The 22,963-nt window shown below is 42.4% G+C and overlaps 1 protein-coding gene and 1 long non-coding RNA gene across 4 annotated transcripts in view; one reads left to right on the top strand and one right to left on the bottom strand.

Annotated features, from left to right (window-relative positions):
• The window catches only part of dyrk1b (dual-specificity tyrosine-(Y)-phosphorylation regulated kinase 1B), a 45,307-nt gene that overhangs the window by 13,026 nt on the left and 9,318 nt on the right, over nt 1-22,963 (top strand). Inside the window, exon 1 of one of the 3 annotated variants that reach the window (XM_011484922.4) lies at nt 11,291-13,161. The exons of 1 other annotated variant lie outside the window; for it this stretch is intronic. In XM_011484922.4, the coding sequence (XP_011483224.1) occupies nt 13,071-13,161 (91 nt within the window). In that variant the 5' untranslated portion in view covers nt 11,291-13,070. Of the gene's footprint in view, nt 1-11,290; nt 13,174-22,963 lie in introns of those variants that run through there. One more of the 3 variants, XM_004077714.5, reaches the window with a different exon arrangement.
• LOC144984447 (uncharacterized) lies at nt 110-676 on the bottom strand. The gene is made up of 2 exons (XR_013648120.1): nt 568-676; nt 110-261 (listed from the first exon to the last, which is right to left on the bottom strand). It is a non-coding gene; the product is annotated as an uncharacterized LOC144984447 (long non-coding RNA).

Raw genomic sequence — 22,963 nt, 5'->3', positions numbered from 1 at the left:
CTCTTCTGTGAGGGAGCAGTGAACTGTGGTCACAGGCAGGATTCATTTGGTAATGTAAAGGCGTAATCCTCGTTTTGATGCTGAGTGTCGAGCAGAGAAGCATCAGGACTCATTTTTAGAATCTTTAATATGACCTGATTTGAACCCACATAACATACTTTGTTGAAAGGGTTAACTTGATCTGCACTCCTGGGTCAGCCTGGAATCATCTCCACTGAAGCTGCTGATGCATCCTGATGTAGACTCCAGCAGCTCAGCCTCCTAAAGACACCACTTAGTGTTGAAAGACCACGGTTTGTTACGGGATCAGGCTTTAAGACACATTGTGTTGTTTTTACTACCCCTGGTGTTTGATGAGTGGTACTGCAGCACTAACCTTTCACACAGTTGATGTCCTAAACAACAGTGGACACACAAAAGTCATCATGACTGGAAGCAATACTCCAACAGGCTGTTGTTTCTATGCTCTGTAGCCAGGCTGAGGTCATTTTGATTAAAATGAAACATCCTCACATGCGTTGGTACACTAACTCTACAGGAATGATGGGTAGTGACAGAAACAGTTACTGTATTGTGGTTCCGCTCATGCTGACACTGAGGCCACAGAGATGGTCGGTCACGTCTGGATCATGGTCAGAGATGGACTGAAGCTTTTTTCCTGTCTTTACCTCTGCCGTCACTCAACGGATGAGGGAGTCTCTCCATGTTTCTAGAGGCTGGTCTGAAAGCACATCTTTACTTTATTAGAGTTGTGGAAAACCTCATTCATTTTTCAGTTTAAAGTTTGGGGAACCAGGATGAAGCAGGTCAGGCTTATGCCGCCTCTCTGACCTGAAGTCATAACAGACGGGATCATGTGAACGGTCTACAACTGGATCCTAAACATTTTCTCAAAACATCATTTTTGATGAGTATATTGTATTAAATAGTTTTTTCAAATGACTAAACATAAACAAAATAAAAGAATACTAGTGTTTCTTTGACAACACAAAGTCTCAGCTACTGATGAAGAACAATGGATTGAAAAAAGGGAAAATTCAAAACTACATCCTGTTAAAATAAACTGGAGAGCACAACTTTTGTTTTGAAAGTGTTTTTTTGCTGTTGTTGCAAAAAAACATCAGTGCTGCATATATATTCTAATTACTATTATTAATATTAAAACTATGCAAACTGTTTTATGCAAAAAGTCAGCTGTCTTAACTTGAGTGAGAAACAGTCTGGTGACAAATGTTGTCAAAGCGTCTTGAAGAGGCAGAGATGCTCTGCCGCCTTGAAAAGGTGCTTCAGGTGAGTCCAGTCCACTCCCACCTGGACCTCAGCAGGTCGCAGACCTGCAGAGATCAACAAACACTAGAACTCACCCACTCAGGGAGCAAACACACCAATGAATGGTCAGTAATATCATTTAAAAGGGAAATGCCAGTGGCTGGACATGCATGTTCAACACAAAGTCAAATCAGTAAGCTGGTATTTGTTTTAAAAAGTTAACACACAAGTCTTTAGAAATACTGGCCAGTCTGAGCTTCTGTGGTTGTCCTGAATCTACTGTGCAGCAGACCGAACCGGTTTGTGTGACGCCGAGTCGCCTAGATCTTCACAGTTCTTCACCTAACAGTCAATGTATGGAAACAGAGTGATATCAGCAATTTATATTCTCAGTCCTCTCAGTCACAGAGACCTTTTACAGAGCAACATGAGAAATGCAGCCTAAAGGAACAGAACATCCGTCTGGGATTTCTCATCATACACAACAAACAAAAGGTCATGTGACATGACTGCTAACTGTGCTAGCAGTTATTAATGCCTGATCACATTCACTTCCATTAGCAGGAATTCCTCAAACTGTCCGATCTGCGTTCAACGAGTGAACAAGAGGAATGTAAAAGGACATGATGGGCTGAACTCACCTGAAGCCTCCTGCCTACCTGTCCTGTTTGAGTTTGCTTTCAAATCCTCCTGGGTGGGATCCACCACACGCTCCTCCATCCCAAGTGTGGTCTTATTGAATTGGATTGGCGTTTTGGCTGTGGCTCCCACTGGATGTGCCCTGGAAACCCCGGGTGTCACTACTTTGTGATGTCAGTGTGGCATGAGAAGAAGTCTGTCAGAACACAATGACATTTTTTATACTGAAATTAAGAATTGATACATTTTTGGTCTAAAAAATTATTTGAAATATATTTTGAAAGTCCAGTAAAAGGCAATATGATTTATTTTTAAATGAAAAAAGAAACAAATATTTGACCTTTTAAGTTTCTCGTTTCTGTTTTTTTGTTTCCAGGAACTTTGTGTTTGTATTTCCTGAACTGCATTGTTGTTGCTGCTGCTTTGTCGATCAGCACTCTAGCATCACAGGAGCTTCACCTACAGCTCCCTCTCTTAACTGTTACTGTTATTGAAATGATCCATCACAGTCATGCTCAGATGTTTTGTATTAGACAAAGCCAGTCATTTTTCAAAGTAAAAGCCCATATCTTGTCTAACCAGCAAAGGTCTGAGGAGCATGTTTTTCTTCTGAATAACCTGCTGAAACCTAACTGGTTTTATGACTCTTCTAAAATTGCAAGATCAACATCATCGACCAAGTTCAATTCAGTTTGATTCATTTAGCCCAATGTTACAGCACAGTTGTCTCAATGGGCTTCACTAATTGTACAAACCATAAAATCAGTTATAAAATACAATATCTGATTGCCAAGCTAAACTCAACAGACTTGGCTAAACTGGGCGTCCCTGCCCTGCGACCCTCCTTCTCTGTGAGGTAAAACTCCTAAATAAAACAATCAATTCAGGAAAAAAAAAGAAGACACCTAAGGATGTCCACATGAAGTTGATATCAGAAACATGCTGAAAGATATTTTACTGTCAGTTTTTTGTTGTTTTTTAGAAACTGCTAATAAAGAAAGACAAAAAACGCAGTCGAAAGAAGATAAACAGGTGGGAAAAAAAGCTTACGAATGTTTTTTGGGGACCTGGGGCCTCATTTATAAACGTTGCGAACAAAAGAAGGCGTACGCCACTCTCTACGCAGTAGTTGATATTTATAAAAAGCAAACTTGACGGGAAAATGTGCGGTCCTTCACGCAAGCTCTGACCCAGGCGTACGCACAAAAACGGGTGAAAGGAGAAACGGCGACACCGTCGGCAGATGGAAGAAACACGTGAAAGTGAAAATGACAATCCTGCCTCTCATAAATAACATGAAGACTTCACAAAGCAAGTCTTACAATTAACAGCCTACAACAACACGTTTGATCGATCAGCAGTGAAACAAAAAAAAAAAAATCAAACGAAAATTACAACAGAAATTCAAATGAACACTTATTTGCAAAAAGAAAAGTGAAATATGTTCTACAATATTGGCATGTTGTGCAATTCATCCTCATAAATAATATAGTTAACAGAACGAAATAATGTACAAAACTGATATTCTCACCAGTGTGTCCGTCTGGCGGAGCAGATATAGGTGCAATTAGACAGACAGACGTATTAATTGTCCACTGGGGAAAGTTGTTTTCATATTAAAACGTTTCTTCATAAGCTATGGAATTATGGTATTCATGCATATGCCTTTAATTTGTTTATTTTTGATAAAACCATGTATGGCGTATGTCTCAACCATTCAGAAAGCAACAAGGAATTACATTTGCGCTGATCAATTTCCCATTTCCACGTCGATTATTACCGACATCTGTAGCTTGTCAGATGTAATGCGTAATGACGCACAATGGCTGATCTTGCGCCCTTAGAAGATGTGGCAAATGGAAGAATTCGGAGTGAACGCATCTTTAGACAGCAAGAAGAGGACGAGTGGCTGATGAGCCGGTTCCGACTTCCTCGAGCCGTCCTCTAGGACCTCTGCGGGCTTTTGGGCCCGGCGTTACAGAGGAGCACTCGGAGGAACCACACGTGTCACCCGGTGCATCTGGCGTTCCGGTGCCCCCCCAGTGGCAGAGACACTCTGGCGATGCAGCACTAGACGTTCTTTATGCCTCGACTTTGATGTCCGACCATTTTTTTTTCCAGGGTCCGAGGTTGTGAGGCTACAGCATTTACGGCGTCTGCCACCGTTTGCCACTCACGTGCCTTTTAGGCATTAGTAATGCCCACACTGTGCCCTCCAAACAACACTTTTCTCCTCTTTCCCACCTCGCCAACGATAACTTCTACTTCACATTGAGTGAAGTTACGTTTTTTTGATTTCCTCTCTGTGTGTGCCATGATCTCGCAAGACATGAATATTCATTTGTGGGCGTTTCACGGACTATTTATGGGCAACTATTGGCGTGTCATGAAGCCGCAAAAGCTGCGCTGCATTTAGAATTGGTTGTGATTTATTAAGGGAAAGATGCGTAGGATGTGCGTGTGCACAGTTTTATAAATCCGAATATTTCTGTGCGTACGCACGTCCTATGTTTCATCCGTACGCCACTTCTGACGCAAATCCTACGCAAAGTTTTATAAATGAGGCCCCAGGTGATGAATTAAAGTCCCACTCTGGTCATCGTTTGATCTATTTTCAAAGTGTTCCCAGTGGTCTTTGAATTATGAAGATGCCGGTTTTAGCCAAAAACAAAAAAAAAGATTTGTTTTCTAGAGCATAGTTTCTGCAGAGCGGCAGAAGTTCATCAGAAATTCACCTGGGAATTGTGGGCAGAACTGTTGATGTGGAGTTTGCCTATTTCCCATCATCCCTTTGTTTGCTCTCTCCCTCTCCCTGGCGAGCAGCATTGGAGCTATCCAGCCATACAGTTCTGATCCAGATTTGAGTTCAGACGAGGAAAACAAATATGTACACACGGATGTATTTATCTGCAGGAGGATGCATCAGAATGAAGCGGAGCAGGAAGAAACTACATGACTTTTCAAACGTCATTTTTCATCTGCTCCAGATTCACCATGATTTGAATAATAAATGAAACGAACAGAAACACAGTTTTAATCTTAATTTTCTTTCAAATGTCATCCATCAGGAGAAAATGCTACAAAAAAAACATGTTAAAAACACAATTTAGATTGGAGAGGGTCTTTAATGGCAGCCATTCATTATTATAATGAAAACTTTGATATGGAATATGTATGAACCTTAACTTGGCTGAAGAAAACAGCAAAACACTGAATTGTAACTTATTAGTATCTATTATATTTTTCAGGTTGATTTAAAAAAAGATGAATTGAAAATGTATAAAAGGATTTTTTTATGTGCAGCAATACTTTTTAAAGGTAACGTGAAGTTAAGTATTTTATCTCTCAACAGTCTGTCATCCCATTAATGGTTGGTTCATTTGAACAGTGAGATAGAAAATCAAGAAATCAACTTTACAGAATGGATATAAATCTATTTGCATTTCATTGAGGGAAACAGTATTTGATCCCTCTTCTCACTTAGTACTTTGTAGCAAAAGCCTTATTAGCAGCACACAGGTTAAAGGTTTCTCATAGTTGATGAGCAGGTTTCTGCACATATCAGGAGGATTTCTGCTCCACTCTTCTTTACAAATCACTTCTAAATCATTCAGATTTGGTGGCTGTTGCTCTGCAGCTCTGAGCGTCAGCTCTCTCTGTACGTTTTCTATAGGATGGAGGTCCAGAGACTGGCTGGACCACTCCATGACCTTGATCTGCCTCTTCAGTCAACTCCTGCCGTGTCGTTTTTGGATGATTTCTCTCTGTTCTCATGTTCATGGAAACCCCACCAGGTCAGATCTGGTTTGAAGCCTCAGACCTGTAGGTCGATTGATGGTCTGTTCGACTAAATCACACAGCACCACAGTGTTCCAGCATTTCTTTTAAGTTAACAAAAAGGTTGTAAGAATCAGCTAAAGTTATGATAACTGTATTTGTGTGTACTAATAAAGCCATGATTTAAAACAAATCTCATGTAGGCTAGAATTAGATTTTTGGGTGTATTTCAGAAGAAGTGTTGTGTTTCTTGAGGACTGACACAGAACCGTATTGCACATAATGATATGTATAACAACAAACAATTACGTAAATAATGACAGTCCATAACCATGAGTAAGGTTTCGCACTGGGATGAGTAACTCCAGAGTATAAATGTAAACGTTCAAGAGTCCAGTTTCAAGCATGAGCTAAGTATTAAAAGTCTGGGTAATGTCCAACAAGATTAGTAAAAGTGCATGTGTAAAAGAATCTGATGCAAGGCCTCCCACCTTCCAGTCTGTAGGGTGGGGTTCAGTCTTAAGGCCCGTACACACCGGGACGAATATTCGCCAGGCGTTATTCGCCAGCGTTTTTCGCCACGTTTTCTGTGTTCACACCCAGGCGATTTTCGCTGACGATGAGCAGAGCGAACATGCAATTTCATTCCCTGACATTAGATGGCGCTTAATGTAAACAGAAATACTCCTGTACACAAGGTGGCGTTGCGCAACTTTACGCTTCTTAAAGTCGCTTTTCACTCAGAAGAAGAGAGCAAGTATTTACGCGCTTGTCAGAATCATACATAGAAAACATGAATATTTCAAGCACCAGTTGCTCCAACTGGTACTTGGTTCGGGGATATTTTAGAATGTCCGTCATTATTTCTTCGTGGCTGTGTAGACGCTACTTGGCGTCTATCTTCTTCGCTGGTATGTGTGCTCAGAAAGGCAGTTTTGTGTTTGAGCGCCCCCAAGTTGTGTTTTACTGTAACTTCAGAAGCTCCAGACACGTGTGCAAAAGCGCCATTCTCATTGGTCGAATAGATTTCGACGCGGCCCGTCAAACCAAAAAAACGAACCCGAGGTGTTTTTTAAAAAGTGACGCTTTCACGCGTGGCGTTTTTTCCCGTCGGTGTGCACACTCACATTGGTGCCCTTTGTTTAGTCACGAGGCGTTTAACGTTGGCGAATATCGCGCACGAAATTCGTCCCGGTGTGTACGGGCCTTTAGAACTTCAAAGGACTGCAGTGTCAAAGCCTTGGAGCTCACCAACCAGCACTAGAAACTAGGCCAGCACAAAACAGGAACCTTAATGAACAACACTAACCTTAAAGTAACAACAGAGTCTGATCTCCATGTTTAATTGTTCACAATTCATTATAAAAGCAAACTTTGCATGGAGCAAAATAGATTAAATCAAACTTCATTAAAGGGTCCTATAGATCCCAGTGATCAACCCAGTCCAGTCAATATCAATCAATACATGTGCATCGTTTCTCAGTACATCATCAGGAAATAATAAAAATGTCAGCAATTATGCATTTAAAATCACAAATATGCACAAAATATACACAAAGCCTTTTTAACTAAACACATACAACCAACACCAGGACAGGCTCAAGATAAAATCATGGTTTTCAGATGATCAGAACAGTGGGGCAAAAAGTATTCAGTCAGCCTCCAATTCTGCAAGTTTTCACACTTAAAATGATGAGAAAGGCCTGTCGTTTTCCTCATATACCTCAACTATCAGACACAAAATGAGGAAAAAAAATCACATTGTGTGATTTGAAAATAACTTATTTGTTAATTATGGTAGATAATAAGTATTTGGTCACCTACTAACAAACAAGATTTCTGGCTCTCACAGACCTGTAACTTCTTCTGTAAGAGGATCCTCTGTCCTCCACTCATTACCTGTATTAATGGTACCTGTTTGAACTGGTTATCTATATAAAAGACACCTGTCCACAACCTCAAACAGTCACACTCCAAACTCCACTATGGCCAAAAGAGTTGTCTAAAGACACCAGAAACTAAATTGTTGACCGGAACCAGGCTAGGAAGACTGAATCTGCAATAGGTAAGCAGCTTGGTGTGAAGACATTAACTGTGGGAGCAATTATTAGGAAATGGAAGACATACAAGACCACTGATGTTCTCCCAAACATGACATTTTCTATGTTATGACTTTGGTGTGACGTCATCCTTTTTCTTCTTTTACTGTTAAATAAAATCACGACAACATTGGTGTTGAATCTAACTTGAAAAAATCTAGACATTTAAATTAAATGAAACACTTGAAAAACGTTGCTTCTGAAGAGCAACTAGATACTGTGGGACAGCTAAAGATCTTAATGTGTGCTTTTTGCTTATTTTAATAATAAACTAATCGTACAACAGATTAATCATTTTATAAAAAGGCAAAAATGAAAAAAAAATTAAACAACCAATGTATTATTTATTTGAATTATTAGCATGTTTTTTTTTTTACAACCAAAGAACCACCATAGAGGGATCAAAGAACTGCATGTGGCTCTAGAGCCACAGGTTGCAGACCACTGATATAGACGAACAGCAATTTAGTTATAGCTGTACTTGTTGCAATGTCATTAAAGGCATTTCAATTCAAATAGCAGGTGAATCTTGTTAAATAGACTTTAATCTTTACAAGTTTCTTCTGGTTTTGATTAAGTTAACGTGTGTATTACTACTCCTGCAGGAGTATTTTCAGTTTGAACCAGGGTCCATTTTTATTAATGTGTTAGGCAATTATTATTAATTGGTGCATATAACTTGGATATTATTACAATTTGCAGTTTTCACAGGAGAATAAACATGTTTGGGACAGAGACATGTTCTTAGCTTAGAGTGAATTTCTGTGTTAACTCTTCTGCTCTGTGTGGATCATACTGCCATTGGTTTCCTTTTGCGCTTCAGTCATTTATTGCTCAGGATTTTGGGACTGAACAGGTAGAAAACCAAGAAGACTCTGACCAAAGATTAATGACTGCTGATTTAGATCACAGCAGTCTGAATCATTGCATGGAAATTGGAGCCACTATTCTGCAGAGTGCTATCCATTGTTGTTGTTGTGTGTGTGTGTTTTTTTCTTTTCTAAGATGTGTTTCTTTAGAAATGCTGGCTGCAGTCTCCTTCTTTTCCTGTGTCATTCCTGCCTCCTGCTCCAGCTCTTTGACACCACCCAGTGCTGAGAAGGAAAAGCGTCTGTAAAGAGCTTCCTGCTAAAAGCCCCTGCAGTAGCTTCATGGTTATTCTGCTCCTCTATCTTTCTCTGCATCATGTTTACCTAGCAACAAGCATCACAAGGGGCCAGCAATGCTATTGGTCATTTGAAATCGCAACAGGGACCAATGGCAGGCCTGTTGCCATGGTACAGTGTGGTTGCCGGGTGGAATTTTGCTGCAGGCACGTGAGTGTCAAAGTCTGCTTCCCTCCTTGCCTCTCCTCTGTCTGGCCCTCTGTACTGGGGAGCATGATTTGGAGAGAGCCAATCATCACGTCCTGGAAGGGAAATACGAAACTTTATTTCCATATTCAATAAGGTAGCTTTCAGAGGAGAAGGAGCGTGGCCCCCCTGCAGTTTTAAATAAAACATTTGAGCTTCGATTTAATACAGTGGGGGCTTCTTTTCTTCATTTCCATTGCTTAGCTAAACTAAAGATAGCTAGCACCTCCATTGTCCAACCTTTCATACCATTGGAAAAGCAAATTAGCAATAAGAAATTGTTTAATTTCTTCTAGATTGAAGATTCAAACCATTCTTGCTGCTGAATTTGTGGTGCAGCAGGGCTCTGTGCTTGCTAGCGCGGGGTTGGACAGCAGTCCTGCCTTTCCTCTGTGTGGCCACAGGCTGAAGGCCAGGCTGAAGCCATAAGGACACTAGGAGGAGGCTGCAGGAAGCCTGCAGGGTCCTGGAGTTTAGCTTCCTGGCTTCTTCTCTGAAGCCCTTAGTCTCAGTTTCATTCCTGCGTCTCATTTCCACTCAGACAGTCTTGCTAATGCTGCAAAACTCTGCACTGACTGGCTAAAGTTCAAATATGACAGGACCACAGTAAAGTATGGGGGTCAACTTCTCCAGTCCTCATGAGCACGCCTGTGTGGACATTTTACCGGTCAGTATTCCTGATGACACTCGGCCTAACAGGAAGCTGTCCGGTTGGGGTTCAGAGTGGTGAAGTTACAGAAAAGAACATTAGAGTCAGTGGGACACAAGAAATCCTAAAACACAAACAAACTTTTGATGGTTTTACTTGGCTTCTTGCTATGTTTGTGTACACTTTTACTAGGATCAAATGAACACTTTCAACTTTGTTTTATACATGTTAGTCCAGCTACACAGAACTGGAAGTTTAGTGTGAATGCTGTGTGATAAACTCCTACAGTTAGTTACAAATGGAAAGGCAGACTGCACCTGTATGTATGTTGTGTTGTTTAAACTTCAGCTTAGTCAAAGTGTTGCTTTATGTTCTAAAATTGATATGCTGCTTTACTCTGTGAATAAATGAAACACTGCACAGCGCCGTTTGTAGAAAATATTGCACACAAGTTGTGACAATAGCCAAAACAGGAAAACAAATACATTTCTGTAAAGGTTGCTAATAAAATGCATTTTAAAGTAGTGGCGCCTTCTTCTTCACAGGGTCCCACTTTGACTTTGGAATAGCTTAATGCTGTTGCCTCCTACATGACCATTGCAGGACAGATGTAATGATCTGGCTCTGGGATGGTTCCATTGTGATCGGATGGTTTTGTTTTGTTCTGGTGCCACAGGAACGCTCCAGTTTCATTATTTTCCAACTCTGGAACGTTTTTGTTTTGTTCCAACATTTAAAAGTATTTTCCATGGCTCAATTATATTCCAGTGGTGGAACGGCTTTATTTTCCAGTTGAAACGGGCTAAAAAAAAGGCGGCTATGGACATTAATATGATATGCAACAAGATGATAAAACAGTTTAGCTTGGTCTGGCATGAAACAGATCAGTCTAAAGCAGGCCAGTGTGAACGAGTTTGATTAAAAACAGGCTGACATCAAACTTTAAAATAGACTGATATGAAACAGGATAGGTCCAGTTCTGTGGGGTGGTAGAGAACACCCTCCCTAGTCCCTACACACACTTTATGTGAGGTTGATCAGGCTGATCAGGGCCAGCTGACTCATCCCCCCGTAATGACAAGTTGCTGCTAGTTAAAGATGAACCCCCGCCCCATATTTGTGGTGCAGCTCAGTGATGTCGGTGCGCCAGCGCCAGTTTCCCTTTAAGGAGCGTCAATTGGCGCGTGACAGCGCGAGCTGTTCCCAGGCAGCATTGTGCCGGATTTAGACGGGCGCTTGGATAGCAACAGCCTCGGCCGGTTGGTGGGGGGAGTCAGAGCCCCCAGCTGAGAAGTCACTCAGGCCGCCCCCCTCCTCCTTTTCTACCTGACATCTCCAAACTATGTCCGCGTCACTCCCAACTCGAGCCGCTCAGAAAAGAGACTACAGTGAAACGGATCATGTCACCCCTCCCACAGACCGTGACATCAGCCAATTAGATCCGAGCTCGAGTTTGTGTACCCAATAGGGGCGCAGTCGCCTTGGCGCTGGGTAGCAACAGCGCTATGGCAGCATGAGTGAGGGCAGAGGCTGCGAGGAGGCGAGGGCGCCCCGCAGAAACAATATTTCTGCAGCCCCACAACAACAAGAACTATTTGATCCAAGCTGTTGGCTTTACTTTAAAAAGTACTCCCGCATTTACCGTTTCATTCATTTCCAATATATTTATCCCGCTGTTACTATAAATGGACAGGACGGGAGAGGTCTGCTTGGACCAGACCAATGCGCCCTAGGGGTAGGGAGCTATGCTATCAGTCAGTTCAATTTTGTGGAGCGGCTCCTTGTACAGGCGGGGATTCCCAGTTTTTCTTTTAAATTTTGTCGTTTTACTGGTGCATGTGTTTTTCTTTCTTTGTTTGCCGTTTTTGTGGTAGCAGTACATTAACATGCCCTAGTGGACAGGGGTTTACACCCCCCCGCCCCATGCTCTTGGTACGGTCCGTGTGCAGTGTGAAAGAGCAGAATAGATTCTTGTGCGGACACGCACCGAGCGGGAGCGACGACAACATGGCTTATTTGAACCCCGCGAGGCTTGTTGCCGTGATTGAGTGACACAGAGCTGGCGGACCGGACCGAGGAAAGCGGGGAGCGCGTGAGGAGCTGAGAATCACCCCCTCCTACTCAGGGACTGTGGATTTGCTGTCATTACCTTACCTGTCGTTGTGGAAACGCGTAAGGGCTTATCCGTGACCCCGGCACTCGGAGAAGCACCCCAGTTACACGTTGGAAACCGGGCAAGCCTCCCTCCCGATCTCTACCCGGCTTTATCACTTTTTACTGTCAGCATTCTGCTCTCCCTTGGCGCTGGGAAGTCCGCCTGAAACTTTTTTCTGCGTTGCACGCAGCAACACTTTGCGTTGAGTGGCTTATGTACGTGTTTTGGAGGTATCGGTGACCTCATCACACCGTCCCACGCTGGCGCGTGGGCACCGGAGCAGGGGAACGAGTCCACGGACCCCTCGGTGCTGTGGATTAGCTGGGTATTCTGTGACCAGAGCAACATCCAGAAACACTCAGTAACTGGAGTTATTTTTAGTGGAGGAATGGGGTAAAGGCGGACAGAAACCTCACCCCCCTCCCCTTCCACCGCAGCATGCTAGCCGAGCACGGCTAGCACTGACCCGAGATAGCACCCTGACCATGTAGCCTTAATGCGCTTGGAATAGCGGAAGTTCTGTGTTCCACTGGACAAGACTACCGTCAGTTCACTTCTGGATTAGGACTAAGGGATGGGTGAGGACTGGGCAGTGAGCTCCGGGAGGGCCAGCCTCTAACTCAGTGAAGATATCAGAAACTACACACACACACACACACACACACACACTGCTTTCTTCAGGGCTTGGTGGAAAACACAAGAGTTAGTTGGGTTACAGAGAAATACGGAGGCTCCAGCTCTTATGACCAGTTGAACGATAACCACACACTTAAAAAACCCTTCCAGCTCCAAAACACAGTCTATATGTGAAGTAAGAGGTCTATTTCTAAAATATAAGCAGCCCAGCTCAGACAGATTCAGTTTTTCTATATGTACCTCAGAATTGTGCTGCCTGTAACCCGCCACTGCCTTAGATGTCACAGAAGAGTTGAGGGGAAAACGAAGAGACAAGAAGGTGCCTTGTGATTAGTTCTTCTGTTCACCCCCCGCCCCCCCTTTGATGAGTTGGATGTAAAGTGCTGTTGTAAACTCTGGGATTAAAGCACGCTTCCCCCACCCCCATCCCCCCCCTTGTCAGAGCTGTGTGAAGGACAGTGTTTCCCTTTTGGAGTAAATATTGGAGCGGTTCCATGGTGGTCACGTCATCATCCGTGGACGACAAGACCGCGCCGTCCTGCAGGATGGTCCAGTCGGAGCCGTGGATCGCCCCAGCCTTGCTTCGTAAGAACAAGAGTTAGTACAGCTACACTAATGTGTGTCCTGCCTGCTGTGTGTTCTTGTAGGGCGGTGTTGGGGGACCCCCCCCAATTTCTTAAATTGTGTTTTAGATCAGTGTTGTCCAGCCTTGGATCTTGTGACACACTGTCCTGCACGTTTTCTATCTTACCTTGGCTAAACTCAGCAGGATATGATTGATGACTGCCATTCTAAAGCCCATGCAAAGGGTGGTGATGAGTTCATGAAGTGTGTTTGAGCAGAGAACTTCTGAAAATATGCAGGATAGCAAGGCCTGAAGACCAGGCCTAGGAAAACGCAGTTCCTCAAACACTTTCTGCCCCCCACACATTTTAAAAAGTGTCGGTCTCAGTATTACTTTTTTTTGTCAAATATTCACTTTTTAAACAAAGTTTTTATTAAGTTCACAATTTAAGTTAGTTTGTTTCTTCTAAATCTTGATACCCCAGAGTGTCACCCATTAACATCATCTGTGTTTAGGGTGACACCTTATGCAGACTTGAGAACTCCCAGCAACAGTCATGTTTTTTTCTTTAGTATCAGTAGTGTCTATTCACAATAAAGTGACACAAGTAAACATGTTTTCCCAAGAATTTACACAGATTTAATGAGAAGTTTTCTCTGAATGGCTTGCACAGATCATGAAGTTTTGGTGTAGTACTGTTCTTTTTTATTATTTTAGTATTTTTTTATGCACAGTAAAACTGTTGTATCTCTCTGTAAATGCTTCAAACTGTGGATGGGTAAGAGTTGTGTCATAATAACAAAGCTACTTTTCTCCATGGCTGCACAAATATTTTGAGGAGTGCAGTGTTCCCTCATACATGATCTAAAAATAACCTGCAATAAGGGAAATCTGCGAAGTAGTCTACTTCATTTTTTACTGTAATTGCAGATGTTTTAAGTCTTTAAAACTCCTCACTACACACTTCATCCACTTTTCTCAGACAGACTTGACAATTTGACCCTTTCTCACTCGTTTAAACTCTCAAAGTTCAAACTTTCATGGCAAAGTAAGTCCAGGATTATAGAATATAAACAAAAATCTGCTGACAATTGAGCATTCATGTAAATTTGTCAAACTGAACACATTCTGTACTGGTACATGGCACTGAGGAGATTGATTGACAAGGGTCTACAGCCAATCAGGATACAGAACACAACACACTGGAAGAAAAACAAAGTTTTACCACAAAGAAAAATTGCAAACCATCGAGACTGAAAGGTGAACTGCATTATAGCGACATTAAGAAAATGTTGTAAATCTCTATGGAGAGCACCTGAAGGAGCATCTGCTGTGGTTCATGATACACAAACTGTTGCAGTTTGCAATGCAAACATTGCAGGACTGTTGCACAGCCATGACAAGGTTGTAACTAGTGTTTTACCTGCCTTAAAGAAGGTGGTGGTGGTGTCTGATGGTGAACTTCACAAAATGTTCTTTAATTTAATCATTGCATAATTAAAATATAACATTTATTACTTTCCTCTATATCTTCACTAGCGATACCTTTGCATTGAGGCAGAGTATTTGACACTCCAAGGTTTGGTTTCTCCAATCGTCCTGGAATCCTGAGTGCAGAAAAAGCTTTTCCAAGAAACAGATATGAGCTGCACCACTTAGACCAAGATTATGCAGAGAAATGAAGGAAATGTTTTGAGGAAGAGAACAATTACAAATAATCTGAAAAAGCTGTGAAAGTTAGAGCCTTTAGATTATTACTATTATGTTTTGTTCAAAAATATTTTAATGATTGATGGCGTTAAACCAACTTTACCTTTTAGATTAATTGTAATGTAACATTTTTAAATTAAGTGCTAACTCCGTCTGAACTTTTAGTTGTTGGTTATTGGAAGTCAGATTACTTTAGAGCTTTCACTTGGAGTCTGTGAGAAGCCCACTTCAGCTGAGGGTCAGGCTCTGAATGTGTCCTCAGCTCAACATCTCCAAACTCAGTAGTGGTGGTCAGACTCGCTTCTCAAGGTATTTATAGAGTGAGGGAAGACATTTCTCAATCATAACCACGGCCATGTATGACAGGTGGTGGAGCCTTTTGCCTCCATTTCCAATGTCTGGGAATACTAAAAAGTTGCTTTAAAATCTAGTTGATGTGGTTTAAAATCCCTGTTTTTTGTTTTTACTTTGGGCCCTACATGTCTGCAGGAATACTGCCCTGAAAAGTTCCTGCACTTTTGCCCCCATCGCCCTCTTCTGGGTTGCTTTTATTGTTTGCACATTTACCTCATATTGTCAATAACATGAGTAACATTATTCTGCTTTCTGGTTGTACCTGACTATATTGACCCCTATTGAGTTAAATCTTGTTCAATCTTTTTTTGATTAGTTTAGGGTTTTTTTTTTTTTTTTTTTTAGAAAGTGTTAATGTAGCTAAGTGCAATACTTTAATACAGGATGCAATTCAGACAGTCTTTTAATGAAACTGGACATTGCAAAAGACAATACTCTTCTTAGCAAACAGATTATTGTATGTTACTATCAGTTCAGCTCAGAACTTACTTCAACTCATTTCATTGTGTCATGCGCTAATTTTAGAGGGTGGATTTGTGCAGCTGCAGTTACACAAGTGGAGAAATACTTGATCATGCATCCAATTAAAAGCTGTTAGCTGGGGCGGAAAACAAATATGGTGGAGGCAGTCATCAACCGATTTGCGGTGAAGGAAAACCCCTGGTAGCACCCTTTTCCTTCACGGTCACCATTCTGTAGCAACTACAGCACTACACATTTGTTGTTATAGTAACGCAACAGAATTTTGTCACTACACCTGTGAAATCTGTGTTGTCATTGTGTCTTTATGATTTCCTCAGTGGGGTTTTGTGTTACCTATGATCTATGAGTACTTGAAGCTGTTGGCTCTGATGCTGAGGGGGTCACTACGCTGACATGGTTTCGGCCTTGGAGCAGCATCAGCTCCGGGGTTACACCTGATGTGCAGGATTTCCCTGTTGCTGCAGAAGTCATGGTATCTGTAGCCTCCTCTGGACTCTGAACTGGGTCGTCTTGATGATGCCCGCAGTTCTTATTCCCCCCACCATGGCCACGCTCTTATTTGTTGGTGTTTTTCTGATCTTTCAACCTGACTGAAGGGTTTTCTTATGTGGTGGTGGGGTGTTCTGGGGAGTCTGTGGCATCTGTCTTGAGTCCTATTTCAGAAGTGGCATCACCGTCTGCTCCACGTGTGTCTGTGGAAACTTGTGGGATGTTTTCAGCAGCAGTGTTGCTATTGATCCAGCTGTGTGTTGGAGCTGTTTTTTTTTTTAATTTAAACACAGAACATAAAGATGTGCGTTTGGTTACACTGTGCACACAGCTGCTGGGTCAGATGTTGGTGTGGAACCTGGTTCTTGTGAAGCTGGATTCAGGGCCAAAGGCCAGAACGGGACACAACATTGTTGTCAAAGAATCATATCACTGCTTTTGTGCTTGTGAGAGGTGGGCTAATTCTGAACTCCATGTCCCAGAATGCCCTGTATAATAAAGAGCAGGTCTCTGAAGGGTGAGTTGGTTAGCTGCTTCCAGCTGATCCCTCCCTGTGCATGTCAGGAACATATCTACACCTGTGGTCGGTGACAGAACAGAACACTGCAGCGTGCATGTGTGTGGACTGATGTGCATGTAGACCAAAGGGTGCAAATGTCATCTTAGCTCAGAAGCATCCTTAAGACAGTCTGTGTGGATATTTTCTGATTTCACCTATAGACCTGTTGCAGTCATGTAACTGAAACTTGGCTGGAATGTAAACAGTTGCCATATTGTTTGTCATATTCACAGTAGAATGTTGTACACTTGATTTGCACAGTAGATCTGATACGTCTGTTGCCACATTTCACAAATGAACAAGAAACACTCACCAGCTACTTTATTAGGCACACCTGTCCAACTGTTCTTTAACGCAAATTTCTAATCAGCCAATCACATGGCAGCAACTCCATACGTTTAGGCTGTAGACATGGTCAAGACGCTAGGGTTTACAGAGAATGGCCAAAAAGAGAGAAAATATCCATTGAGTGGCAGTTCTATGGGTGGAAATGTCTTATTGATCCCAGAGGTCAAAGGAGAATGCCCAGACTGTTTCCAGCTGATAGAAAGACAACAGGAACTCAAAGAACCACTGGAACCAACTGAGGTCTGCAGAAGAACATCTCTGAACGCACAACACGTCCAGCCTTGAGGCAGATGGTCAGAAGACCACACCAGGTTCCACTCCTGTCAGCTAAGAACAGGAAACTGAGGCTACAATTCAACAGGATCACCAAAACTGGACACAAGAAGATAGTCATAACATTGTCTGGTCTAAAGAGTCTCCATTTCTGCTGGCACATTCTGGCGGTAGGGTCAGAATTTGGCATCAACATCATGAAAGCATAGATCCGTCCTGCCTTGTGTCATTGGTTCAGGCTGGTCGTGGTAGTGTCATAGTGTGGGGGATATTTTCTGACCATGTCCATCCCTTTATGACCACAATGTACCATCTTCTGATGGCTACTCCCAGCAGGATAAGGCGCCATCCCATAAACCTGGAATCAATGAGTTCACTGGACTCAAATGGCCTCCACAGTCTCTAGATCTCAACCCAGTAGAGAACCTTTGGGATGTGGTGGAGTGGGAGAATGCATCATGGATGTATAGCTGAAAATTCTGCAGCAACTGTGCGATCCTATCATGTCAACATGGTCCAAACTCTCTGAGGAATGTTTCCAGGACCTTGTTGAATCTATGCCACCAAGGATTAAGGCAGTTCTAAAGGCTAAAGGAGATCCAATCCAGTACTAGCAAGGTGGACCTGATAAAGTGGCTGGTGAACATATATGTTCAAGGTTAGCAACCTCCAGATTACGGACACGTATCGGTTGCTTTTGAAAGGGCCCGGCCACTATTAGAGACCGGCTTCTTGAGTAAAAAGCACCTGTTAGACCCGGCATTTATTGGAGATTAGCATCTATTAGAGACCTGGAACTATTGGAAGATATACGGTTAGTACTCTGGGTTTGCCCAAGAAGTTGCCGTCTCTTCAGTGAGGATCAAATGTGAACTGTCATGCAAGTGGTCCATAGAATTCTTAATGGCAAAAATAAAGCCTAAAGTGGGTTTGCCATTTTAACTAGAATTGACTGCACCCACATTGACAACCTTCACAAATGGCTGATTGGATGGGCCAAAGTAAAGTGAAGCTTTGTTGAGTCCATCCAGGGGTCTACCCATCTGCCAACCATGCTACTAATTAAGCCCAAATTTACTGAAATGTCAGGGGGGGGATCTTATTACACATAATTAAAACAGGGCTATGAACAGAAACAATAACTAAAGAAGTTTTTGACACTATGCTGTAAATGCTTATTTTTGGTGTAAAGTCAAACTTTCAACATGGTACTTAATGATATGGGTTCAAAAGAAAAAACAAGTTCCTTTTTGAAACCAGCCTCCAATGGTTATTTGACCAACTACAATATTTGCCACGTCTGCTTCAAATTTGGGGTGCCACCAAGGTGGAGGCTTGGTGGCACCCCAACCTGTACTATTCAGGAAAACGATCTTCTGCGTTATGCCCTCCAGCTAGGGAATAAATCATTCAAAAGGGCTTTTATTTTGAAAAGTCTATGGATCTTCCTAACAGTGCAGCTGGAACGTGCACAGGTTGAGATAAATGCAGGGCAGGTGGATTCAACAAGCATTTTTTCATTACAGATAGGTTCTGCTGTAAACCCTGTGTGTGACGGATGTAAACAAAGTGTTATTCTTACTCAGGTGAAAAATCCATTTGTGGTCTGCTAACTCCCTTAAAGCCAGAGAGAAGTTTTATATCACACATTTTTGATCCACTGGACTCTTGTCAGATGAAAAAAAGGATTTTCAGGGTTACGGGAAAACAGCCTGGATTTCCTGGAGGGCTCTTCACAATAAAAGCCTATTGGCTGAATTTATATAGTTGAACAGGTAACAGTTTTTGAGGCTGCTGCAACTTGGATGAATTGAAGGTCATGCTTTTGAGACATTGCATTGAATTGGACAAAGCACAGCTTTCTGAAGCGATTGGAAAAGAAATCCCAGGTTGTTGAGGTCTTTTTGAAAAATGCTGAGCAGCTTTCTGAAATTATTAGATATGAAGCATTGGTTTTAAAAAATGGCTAAACAATACATTGTAGGGTTTTGAAGGTATTCAAAGATGAAGCTGAGGTTTTCTGAAATGATGGATAATATGGTGTGGATTTTGAAAACAGATGATGTAGTTCATGTTTTTTTCAAAGGATTGGGACATGAAATAATTGAACAATGACTTCTTTCTGAGGTGTTGGCTGACAGTGCAGGTTTTTGAGGTGATTGGGCAATATGACATCAGATTGGGAAGTTGTTAGATGATGCTGTGCAGAACTGTGCTAGGATTTGTGTAGGATTCAGATGTCCCCCTCAAAAATGGGATGCTGCTAACTTTCTCACAGTTTTGCATGTATTATTCCCTAAGTGCCTTATGTTTGTAAATTGCTGGTGTTTGGTCATGACTCGTTGTTTGTATCAGTGTAGTTGTCAAGTGGTTCTCGTGGTTTGCCATAAGGATGAGGTCACAAAACCTCTGACCCAGCTTTGACCCCAGCCTGTTATAGGCCCATTTCTCAGTACATGGACTTTTGTAGTCCGTGTTGGACTGCCTTTATGTTTGTCCTTGCTCCTACATGGGTGCTCAGATGCCTTTTTGCAGGACAGTAGTCTGGAGGCCTAAACTCAGACCATGCAGTGATCAGAACATGTATGTCTAATGTGCGAGGCGGGTTCTGGGTCTGTAATCACTGATCACTTTTACCTACATGGTTTAGGATAGCACCTATCAAGATCAAATCTGCTCATCCAGGTCATATGAAGGGAAAGGTTCCAGGCAGGATGGTCAGCTGAGGCATGAGTGGGTTAATCAGGTCCTGTCTGGTCCCTTCAGCCTCTTACTCAAAGGAACAACATTTTGCCTCAATGCTAAACTTTCCTGAGCTGATGCCCGCTCAGCCAGTTCTGTTCCGACTGTTTTGTGGTCCAAGACCATTTTCCCACATTCTTCAGTGTTCCTGATGGATGTGGAAAACTATCACCGATGATGTCCACATTGAGTCTCCAGCCCTGCTTTTGTTCCTGCAGATGCTTTATTTGGGGGTCATTTGTGAGTTTGGGTTCCTCAAAGCCACAGCAAAACTGGGCCGTCAGCTGATGAACGCCTGCTGTGTGCAGGAAAGGGAGGAGCTGCAACATCTTCGCAGCAGTCAGACTGAAATCTTGATAGAAGAATTGATGGAAGGGTGAATGAATTAATGAATAGCAGACGAGTGAGAGGCTAGAGTTGCTAAGGGAGAGGATGTGTGCCTGCTTCTATTGTAGGCAAAGGCAGGGCAGAATGGAGGAACGAGCATTAATGAGTGAAGCGCCCCGTTGCTGAGACAGCAGCCGGTTTATTTATAGAGTAATGGCCACTCAACCCTTAGATACCACCGACCAATCAGCTGACGGGAAGAAGGGGGAGGAACCTATGGCAGCACAGGCTGGGAAGTGCCAGATTAAGGAAGTGCTGTGCGAGCCTCTCAACCTCTTAAAGGGCCAGTGCAGAATTCTGAGGGGAAGGCAGAACCTGTGAGACAGTGGAACTGAACCTCTGCTTCTAGCTGAGAAGTGATGATGGAGGACTGGGACATTTTCTGCACTGAGGACGTCCAGCTCTGCTGACCATGTGTCGCTAAACTCGATCTGATAGATCTGCTGGCTTCGTCCTTCACTAGAGGATGTAGAGAATGTTGTTCCTTGTCAGGTTCTGTTCAGAGACTGAGCACCACCCTCCCCTGCTTTCATTGGAAGCCTGTTTTAATCAGAAGTCACAGTCTGATGGTGGCTTGGTGAATTTAAAATTTAAATGTCCTGTGGAATTGTGGGAGAAAGGATTTGCGAGAATCTAACTCATTCCCTAAATTCAATTGGATCTTATTCACTTGTCATTTGTTCCCATTACGGACACCACCATGTTGGAAACAGAAATTGTCAATAAGCAGTGATTGATCTGAGTTGGTCTGAGTCATTGTTTCTATGGCAACCACTCTCGCCAGTCAGGAGATTGACAAAACCTGTCCAACGCTTTGAGCGTTGGACGTGGGGTCCAGCGGACACCACATACTTTCATTGAGGCATCTGATTGGTCATTTCATAAGATGAATAACCTGAGCTATAAAATAAAACCAGGAAACAAAACCCAATGAGGGTTAGCAAGAACACGGGGAAAATGTATCGGAGCAAGAATGGTTCCTCTGACAAATAGAATTAATGAGTAATAGCTGTTTAGTTTTCTATAGAAGTCTTAGGGCTTTTGGCTTCTTGGAACTAGTGCTTCCTGTTTGGAACGCCATGGGGCAGAGGCGCTCAGTCCAGGAATCGTATATGTCAATGAACCTTACAGCTTAGTGCCTTGCAGCCCGTCCATCGGTCTGTTTTTGTACGTTCAAAGGAACATTGGATTGGTTGCATTGTTTAATTCCCAAATTCCTCAGGCTTCAGTTTTGGTTACCGTTGTTTTTGGAGCTTGAGCCTTGGCCTGTTTTTCTTTCTTTCAATTTAAATTTAGATTTAAAAACCTGAACAGCAAAAACTTCTGCATGAGAGTTTGTCTGAGCGCCCACAGCTGATGGGGCATCACAGCCTCTTCCTCTGTTCTGTTGCCCTGTCTGCTGTTCCATCTGTGACTGGGGTCACATGACCTATCAGCAGGTGTGTCAGCTGTCTCCATTAAAGTTTGAGGCTATGATCTGCTGATGTGTGGTGCCCCCTGCAGGACAAAGCGTGGAGCTGCACTGAGAACAGATATCTGGCTTCACAGACAAACTGACAGAAAAGGGGGGGGGGGGGGGGGGGCATCTGTCCATTTATGAGCTGAGGTCCAGGCTCAGGCAAAACTCTGATAGACACCAGGTCAAACCAGGAAGTAGAAGCTTTCCTTCTTTGTGACCATTTCTTTAATGAAAGGTTCAAGTGGTCATGACTAAGCTTGATCAAAATCATAATACATTGTAGAGAATCTTACCTTAGAATAAATAAGACCGTGCCAGATGTATTAGTAAAAAAACGACTATGTAGGTTTTTGTGATTGTTTTAAACATCTGTGTATCTATTATTATTTCACTCTAAACTTTAGTGCACTCATGCTCTCCATGTGTTAAAATATTTATTTAACATATCTCTGCCTCACATTCATGAAAAGGACTCCCAATATGTTCAACATTGCTTTCAGTTATAGCCTAACTTCTGTTTGATACTTTCGCAACCAATTTTATATTAAATGCACAAAAAAACTTTTCTGCAATTTTAGATTGCATGTAAAACCCATAATTGAATCCAACTTCTTTATAGTTTTTTCAATTTTCTATATTGCCACAAGAACATAAGTACAGTCAGAACAGGGTCAGTAGATTAGTGGGATCTGTTATGTATGCAATGTCACACCTTTCCAACAGACTAAATTGAATTAACTGGTTCTGCACATTCACACCACTATTCTTATCAAATTTGCACATTTTTAGAGGTATTCAGCTAAATAAAAACCTGTATTATGTATTTAGAAAATTGAGTTTTGGGTGTTTTTAACATGTTTTTGTGGCGTATTTCTGAGGATGGAGAACATGTTTTAACCCTTGTGCTATCCTAGGCACTTTAACATTGGGAGTGGGGTCATCTAGACCCACTAGACAGTGGGCTAAACCCTTTTTTTTTCAATGACGTTATCTTAACTGGTTTCGATGGATTACTAGA

The sequence above is a fragment of the Oryzias latipes genome, chromosome 16, assembly GCF_053564925.1.
Source record: "Oryzias latipes strain Hd-rR chromosome 16, Olatipes_Hd-rR_3.1".
In the NCBI taxonomy this organism is placed as follows: domain Eukaryota; kingdom Metazoa; phylum Chordata; class Actinopteri; order Beloniformes; family Adrianichthyidae; genus Oryzias; species Oryzias latipes.
The sequence above is the reverse complement of the archived record's forward strand: the minus strand, read 5'-3'. Positions and strand labels throughout refer to the sequence as shown.